Source organism: Lithobates pipiens, unplaced genomic scaffold (assembly GCF_037356315.1).
Source record: "Lithobates pipiens isolate NorthernLeopardFrog02 unplaced genomic scaffold, aLitPip1_a1.2 Scaffold_22, whole genome shotgun sequence".
NCBI classification, from domain to species: Eukaryota; Metazoa; Chordata; class Amphibia; order Anura; family Ranidae; genus Lithobates; species Lithobates pipiens.
The window spans coordinates 152332651-152341389 of record NW_027507784.1 but is presented as its reverse complement, the minus strand read 5'-3'; the positions used below and the strand labels follow the sequence as shown (position 1 = coordinate 152341389).

At 38.7% G+C, this 8739-nt stretch overlaps 1 protein-coding gene across 1 annotated transcript in view; it reads left to right on the top strand.

Moving 5' to 3' along the window:
- The first annotated feature begins 3660 nt into the window (after positions 1-3660).
- LOC143924257 (carboxypeptidase O-like) overlaps positions 3661-8739 on the top strand; it is a 71201-nt gene continuing 66122 nt past the window's right edge. The window contains exon 1 of the mRNA XM_077448464.1: positions 3661-3819. Coding sequence (XP_077304590.1) covers positions 3734-3819 — 86 coding nt within the window. The 5' untranslated portion in view covers positions 3661-3733. The remainder of the gene's footprint in view (positions 3820-8739) is intronic.

Here is an 8739-nt window from a genome sequence, read left to right as displayed (position 1 = left end):
CACTGCGCAAGTGTGCGCTGTCCGAGCCAGTAGGCAGAGAGCCCAGAGCTTGGGCGGAACAAAGAAGGGGTGGACTCAAAGGAGTTTATCCGAACCCAGGGGAGTCACATGTTTGTCAGTGTTGCTGGGGACAAGGGTCTCTTCCTCACAACCCTGGGCTCTGGTTGTGGGGGTCTGCAGGTGGGGGACTTATTGGAATCTGGAAGCCCGCTTTAAGAAGTGGGCACCCAGATCACACCCCCCCCCCCCCCCATTTAAACGAGTATGGGATGCATAGTACACCTACCCATTCTCTAAAGATGTGTCAAAAAGTAATAAAAACACCGTTTTTGACAATCTCTTCTTTTAAAAAAAAGAAAAATAGTGTCCCCCCATGTAAATCCATAGTCAATCACGACTCCCGCCATCTGCACTTATTGGTGGCTGACTGCCGAATGCCTCCTCCACTGTTTGGCAGTTATTATATAGGTAAGGGTGGGGCTACCTGATGATGCCACCTGGTGGCTCCGCCCTCCATGAGAAATCACTGACCCAGCATGCACAGGTCCATGTTTTTTTTTTCTTTATTTTTATTTTTATTTTTACTGCAGAATGTTCTATAAATGTTACAGACAGATTAAGGGGACCACCCAGGCACTATATTTAAAGGAATTGTTCATTTTTATTGTTGCACTTTAAGCCTCATTAAAATCACTGCTCTTTTAAAAACAATATATATATATATATATATATATTTATTTTTATTTTTTATTATTGCATCAATACATGTTCCCCCAGGGCAGTACCCAAACCCCCATACACTTTTTATGCCCAATTACTTGCATATAAGCCTTCAAAATGGGAACTTTTGATTTTTCAAGTTTGACTACCACAGACTTCAATGGTGTTTCCTGTTCAGGTCAGAACTTTTTCTCTGTTTGGAAATTCTGGTGTGAACCAAACATGGGGGTGGGTGTTTGGTCCATCTCTCTCTCTCTCTCTCTCTCTCTCTCTCTCTCTCTCTCTCTCTCTCTCTCTCTCTCTCTCGCTCTCACATATACATTCCAAGTTTTCTGGGATTGTATTAATAAATGTTTGTTAATTGCTACATACCTCAACTAGTTATAAAAACATGTGCTAGTAATGCTGCATGCTCAAATGCCCAAGGCTGATTTACTAAATGATCTAAGAATCTTCACACAACAGCCTGTGTAAATATGCACTTCGATTATCCAATCACGGAAAAAGCAAATCTCTTTTTACTCATTTCATCTGCACAGGATTGGATAATTAAAATGAATATCTGTACAACTTTTTCAGGAAGATTCTCAACTCTTTAGTAAATCAGCCCAACTATATTCATAATGTTGATTTACATTTAAACTTAGCTTTTTTAAATATAAAAAAAAAGTCTTGCATCATTAGAACCCTATCGCCACAGCTGATCTAGAAAATCCATTGGTGATTCGGTGAACACCATTTTAAAATGCAGCTTGTGTGACATTCTGAATATTTAATAAGGCTGTTTTCAGTTTTTTTTTTTTTTTTTTTTTTTTTTTTTTTTATAAAAGGGCAATATAAAGAGCAAAGGTCATTTCATTCATTTGAGAACTCTATAGTCCCAATATTACAGTTCCTGGATATTGCAGTAGGGACTGAATCCCGACAATTGCGCTGTCACTGACAGTTGATATTTCTTTTGAAGTGCTTGCAGCTGTAAGCCCAAATCATAATGTGAATAAATTGTGTCTAAATTAAAATGAAACACCTGCTTATGTGAGTAATCATAATTAACTTTTTTAAAAGTTAAAAACATTTTTGTACATGCAAAATAATGTAAATAAGAATATAAAAAATGTTTTTTTAACAAAACACTAATGCCGCATACACACGATTGGACTTTCCGGCGGACTAGAGTGCGTCGGACAATTCAATCGTGTGTGGGCTCCAGCTGACATTTTCTACCCAAAAATCCGGCAGACCTAGAAATAAGACTGGCTTCAAATTTGTCCGCCGGACTCGGCTTTTAGCAGACAATCTGTCCGTCCGTGTTCTACTTCCGACGGACTAAAACCGACGCTAGGGAAGTTATTGGCTACTGGCTATGAACTTCCTTATTCTATGCCATCACGTTCAAATCCGTCAGACTTTTGGAGTGATTGTGTGGGGCCAAGTCGGTTCGTTTGAAAGTCCGCCGGACCTCAGCTGCAAAGTCTGTCGGATTGTCCACCAAACCAAGTCCATGGAAAAGTCTGGTCGTGTGTACGCGGCATTAAGTTGATGTAAACCCTCTCCTATACCCAGTGAAGTGAACAGCCTCAGATGATACACAGGGATGAAACAAATCTCCCTACATAAGTTTTACATGTACAGTATATCGGCTGTCTTCAGCTTTATATATTCTTTAGAAAGTTCAGATCATGTTAGGAGATTTTCTCTTACTGTTCAGCACTGCAGTGAAGCCTGGGCAAGCAGCCAAGCCAGCTTATTGGAGGAAAGGTACACACACCCCTCTCCTTATAGGTAGAGACTTTTAGAAGTTTGTTGAATGGTTCAGCACTCTGCTAATCTATTTATAGCATCCTCCCCAACACAAAACTCTGACTGCTTTTACCTCAGTTGAGGAGAACTTTTCAAAAGTAATCAGGCTGAAAAACGGAGCAGGAGACAGCTATGGGAAATAGGGTTCTGAAGAGAGATAAGAAAACACTGCAGATATATGTGCCCAGCTCAAATTTCATGAATCTGGGTTTACAGCCACTTGAACTTTTCCATTTTGTTATAAGAGTATTTCTGTGTGAATATTTACATTGCAGATTGAATAAAAAATAAATTAAAAAAAACAACATAAAGGGATGCGATCCATTAAATATCCAATGAGGTGCAAGCAAAAATGCACTTTTTGCTTCCTTGCACATAATTGGGAATTTAAACTCACCCTGGTTTAAATCAGCTGCGAAGTACAGTTTGGCATCATAAACGAAAATGAAGCTTAAGGGTCCTTTCACATGGAGCCGAGTATAATCCGATTGGCATGAGATCCATGAGCCGATCCCCTGCTGAATTAGAGCTGAATCTGAGAGATGTCAGTTTTTTTCCATCCATGCCAGTTTGAGTCCAGCAGACATGGGCAGACCCATGACAGCTCTATGGGTGGCCAGATGTAAACAGCCTCCACTGTCTGTTTACATCATGCTACCTCCAATCCGTCATATTTAGGTCTGGAAAAATTGAAAAAGATGTAGTCTTTTTCCAGTTTTTTTTTTGACCTGGACAGAAGTGGAAGGAGGTGGGTGTAAACAAACACAAGTCCATTAACATCCTCCTGTCCATAGGGCTGCATAGAGTTTCCAATCGGGTCCACCTGAAAAACTGATAGCCAGACCTGATTGGAATGCCCATGTGAAAGTGCCCTAACAGGCAGTTATGGTGGAACAATTTTCATAGAATTTATAGGAATAGTCAGTACAAATAATTTGTTCTAATGATCATATTATCCGTTCCAAAGGAAATGTTACATTTATAATATTTACAAAGTGTTTAATGCTATGTTATACAAAGGTAAAAAGGATAGGTAATGTATATAAAAAGCTGTCATAAGGATCTTCATGGCTTGTAAAACTAATTGGTAAGGGGAGATAGTGAAGATAACATTATCTTTATTGCATCTTATACCAGAATAAATGTGCACATAACTCATAGATTCAGCAGGATCATCCACCACACTCTACAAGATACAGCCTGAGAATAAACGATGAAGTCCCAAACTTGGACAATTTTCCTGCTAGTATTCTTTCTGTATCCACAATCAGTCATCTCAAAAAAGGTCACATATTATGGGTGAGTACAGAAACATTTATCATATTTTCACTAAAAATGACATACATTACATTATAAAGTATTAAAAGTATTTATAATTGTAAGCATTCATCTATAGCAGCCCTCTACAACCAGGGCTCCATGGAGCCCTGGGCTTCCTCCAAAGGTTGCTATGGGTTCCTTAACCAAAAAGCATTTTTTTCCTCCCGGGTAAATAACCATTGGCAACAATGATGGGGGATTCCTGCCAATGACCTCAAATGTAAAGAGCATTAGCCACAATATGACCCTAATACTAAGGTATCGTGAGCTGTAGACATAGTGATTATTAGTGTGGGTTCCTTGAAACCAGAAAGTTATTTTAAAGAATTCCATTGTGTTAAAAATGTTGAGAGAGGCTGATTTATAGACTAGATATTGAAAGGAATTAACCACAAGCAATACTACAAATTACTCAAAGCAGATTACATTTTTGGAAAATCCATGTTTAGTTGATAGAAGGGATTCTTAACTAAGTATAAGCCTGACTTAAAATAGATTTCATAAAAGAGGTATTATTTGCATACATTGATAAATATGTAAAAGTCTTGAGAGTTCATCAGAACAGAAGATAATTCACGTTATTGAGGGTTCATTCATTATCTTATGCTAGCACATATGCATTAATGTGTTATGCCACTTCTAATTGAGTGGGCTGCCTAATGCACAAAATAATTTCAAAAGAATTTTCTATTTTTTAATTTACCTTTTTATGCTGTGTTTGTTTTTTTAGTTTTTTTGTATAAAAAATATTAACAAGGGGTAATTTTTTAGCACAAGAACAGGTTTAACATGGTTAAAACAGCTTATTGTGTTTTTTCCTTTTTACAAAACAGCTTATGCAACCCTCACCTATTTAAAGTCAATTTCACCCTTAAATACCAACATACACCAAGTCTAATTTTGTCTTTCTCATTAAGCGCAATGCAATTCGCCAAAACTGCCAAATGTATCTAAAGTCACCTGATCTCCACACATATGTTAGGGAAATAAAAAAATTTATTTTACTCATCCCTACTAATCAGTAATTCCATAAAAAAAAAGTCTGACTTTCGTGTTGCTGCCTCTTTTATCCACCAGTGGATGTTTATTAAGCAGTAGGCTGCATAGCAAAGTTATATTAAAGTGTATTTCAACCATAATTTATTTATTTATATTTATATTTGAATACTTTATAAAGTGGAGGGGGATGGGATTGCAACACTCGTTACATTTATACTGCTCTAGTAGGGCCGTATTTGCAAGAAGGAAGGTCCCAAAAGCATGTATTGAGCACCGATTTCAATCCAACACATTTCAGAGGTCCTCCTTCCTCAGGGCTGCAAACAACACATAAATTATTATGATCAGTAAACACTATCGACTGGTATGGTAGTGATAAAGGATATTGAGCATAAATATGTAAGGATATACAATACAATTAGACAGTAAGGCACTGATATAAAATATGGGAAAACTATGAAAAATAGCTATATCATTCGAAAACAATAATATAGACTATATAATTAACATTTAATGTAAATTACATTTCAAAATAACAGTAGATAGAATTAAAATGAAAATAAAGCTAGAAGAACCAAACATTTCATGTTGGACTTTAATAGAACTTTTATTCACTTTGTTTATTCACATACTTCTATTGGATTATTTTCATTTTTATTTAATCACATTGTTAATGCTATGGTACATTGTGATTTATGTGACACTCACTTAAAATGTATATTCATTTTTTGCTGCATTGAGGTGCTGCACTTTGTTTTAAAAACAATTATTAGACTAGAGCAGTGTTCCCCTGGGGTGCCACAAGCACAGAACCCAGTTTGCCCCCTGATCAGCATCATGAGCTGCCATAGTGCAGGCGGCTGGCTGACACCACCATAGCAACCAGTGACAGTCTAGGGCCAGGACTTGTGACTGGCTCACCTACACCATGGCAGTCATGACTCTGATCCAGGGCAGGTGGCATGCAGGGCCTCCCCAGCATTCAGGAGAAGAAATAAGTCTGTTTCCTCCAGACCTCCTCCACCTCCTGTCCCCCCGCTGGAGCTAAAAGTTAGGGTTCTGATGTGAAGATGGTATTGTGTGATTAGGGGGCACTGTGATGGGGGGCTGTGTGACTAGGGGGCTCTGCAAAGTGGGAAATGAGTTACTGGGGGAAGTGGAGCTCTGTGATGGGGAACTCTGAAGTAATATGGGCATGGTGGTGATGGCGGCACACTGATATAATGGAGGGACTCTGATGTGAGTAGAAGGAGTATCTGATGTATAGGGTGACTCTCATGTGATGGGGGGCTGTCATGTATAGAGGGGGTCTCTGATGTGTAGGGAGGACTCTGATGTGATGTTAATTTCATAAAGACAGTTATGTGCCTTTTCCCAGGCTTTCGCTTTCCATTGGTAAGATATACAGTTACATTTTTTACATTTTAGACTGGGTTGTCTTGAGATTTGGCTTACTTCTATAGGGTGCTGTGACTGAAATAGATTGAGAAAGGCAGGCCTTGAGTTTACTATTTTGTAACTAATAATAATATAATATTCTGCCTCGCATTCCATAGGTTGATATTCCAATAAATATTTTTCTCAGTAGAAAGTGCATGCTGTTGACCAAAGTGGAGTTGGGCTAGGAGGAGATATTTAGGGAAGTTAGGGGAGATCTGTACAGTGGAGATACTAGAAGTAGAAGCTTGAGTGGGGATTTGTACTTGGAGCAGAATTCACATTTTGGTTATAACCTGTAAAGTGCATTATTCAATCCTAACCTCTCCACTATAGATATTTTTTTTAACAAAATTTGGAGCCAGCCAGGATCTAGAGCAGCTGTGCATAGTAACAAATCAGCCTCCATCTTTAAAGCTTATCTGAACAAGCTGAAGATAGAAGATGATCAGTTGCCATGCACAGCTGTTCCAGTTTTGAAAAAAATTTCCCCACCATGTTTTACATTTCATGCTCCTGACTACTGCACTCCGTATGCTAGACTGCATATACCATACTCCTGACCACTGCACTTTAAGTACATTATTCCTGAAGTACTTCTTTAGGGTAGGCTTTGTATAGAAAAGCATATGTAAAGGAATAGATTTTAAAATGCGTGTGCTAAAGTTTGTACATGTCTGTTACACTCCCACTTGTGGCAGTGATTAAGACCCCTTTCACACTGAGGCGCTTTTCAGGCATTTTAGCACTAAACATAGCGCCTGTAGAGTACCTTAAATGTGCCTCTCAAGCCACCCCAGTGTGAAAGCACTCGGGCGGTGCGCTTGCAGGACAGGAAAAAAAGTCCTTCAAGCAGCATCTTTGGGGCGGTGCGGGAGCGCTGTATACACTGCTCCCACACTGCCCCTGCCCATTGAAATAAATGGGCACTGCTGCTGAAGCACCTGCAAAGCATTTCAGCAGCACCGCAAAACAAGCGCTATTAACCCTTTTCTTGGCCGCTAGCAGGGTTAAATGCACCCTGATAGCAGCCAAAAAAGCACCACTATAACAGCGGTAAAGCACAACTAAAATGAGCAGCACTTTACCGCTAATGGACCCGACACCCCAGTGTGAAAGGGATCTAAAGCATAAAGGACAGCATACAGGACTGTGACATACATGTTCTGAGTATAGTATTGAGATTTATTGCTTTAAATAATTTTTTTAGTTGGAGGGTTTAAAAGAAAATTACTCCTGGGTGCCAAATATATGCTTTGTACAAATCAAGGTTTTGTGAATTTTACTCAGGGCTGCATTGCTGTCATTTGGTTCACTTGTAAAATTGTAACTTCTAATAGGAATTTTAGTATCTTGACTTAGCCCCTGTATACACGCTCTGAGATTTCCACAACCAAATCCGTCGGATTTTGTCCGTCGGATCTTGTCCGAAACTGTTGCATACACACGGTCGGACAAAGTTGGCGAAAAATCTGATCTTTCAGAACGTGATGACGTAATTTCGTTACGATGGGACTACATTCAGGCTAGTAGCCAATAGCTTTGATGTAGGAATTTGATCTGAGCATGCGTGGCACTTGGTCTGATCAAAATTCTCTACACATGATCGGAGTATGTCCGACCGGCCCAGTTGGTTGGGAAATATTTCCAACATGTTGGAAAATTGGGTCCGACGGAATCAGTCCGATGCATACCACACACAGTCGGATTATCCGACGACACGGTCCGATAGGACACATTCCGACGGATTCTCCGACCGTGTGTACAAGGGCTAAGATGTATCATATGATCTCTCATAAACTATTGATGAGTCAAAATATAAACGTTGGCATCTTTTTTTCATCTAGTAAGCCATTTTTTCATAACTTCTTGTGAACACACCATAACAGAATATGTTAAGATTATATGCAGACGTGTCATTTTATGTATTAATAAGTAATAGGGCACTAACAGGGCTATTTCACAAGTATTTAACAAGCCTTTTATAAAGACACTACCATAATCCAAAAATGTTTTTATGGTAGTCTCTAAAGTGATCTGTAAATACTTTGCATGCATATTAGCAAAATATTTATTTCCTTTATGACACCATAAAGAGAGATGTGTTATGTGTACATGTTCTCCTTTTAGATGTTAATGGTACATTAGGGGCAATAACAAAAATTGCAGCGTCATGAACTCAAATACAGTTCACAAAGACAACATTAACCACTTGCCCACAGGGCACTTTCACCCCCTTCCTCACCAGGCCAATTTTCAGCTTTCGGTGCTGTCGCACATTAAATGGCAATTGCGCAGTAATGCAACACTGTACCCAAACTAAATTGTTTTTACATTTTTTTCACACAAATAGAGCTATCTGCTGGTGGTATTTAATTACTGCTGTGTTTTTAATTGTTTTCTAAATAAATGAATAAAGCCTGAAAATGTTGAAAAAAAAGAAATGTTTTCATAGTTTGTTAT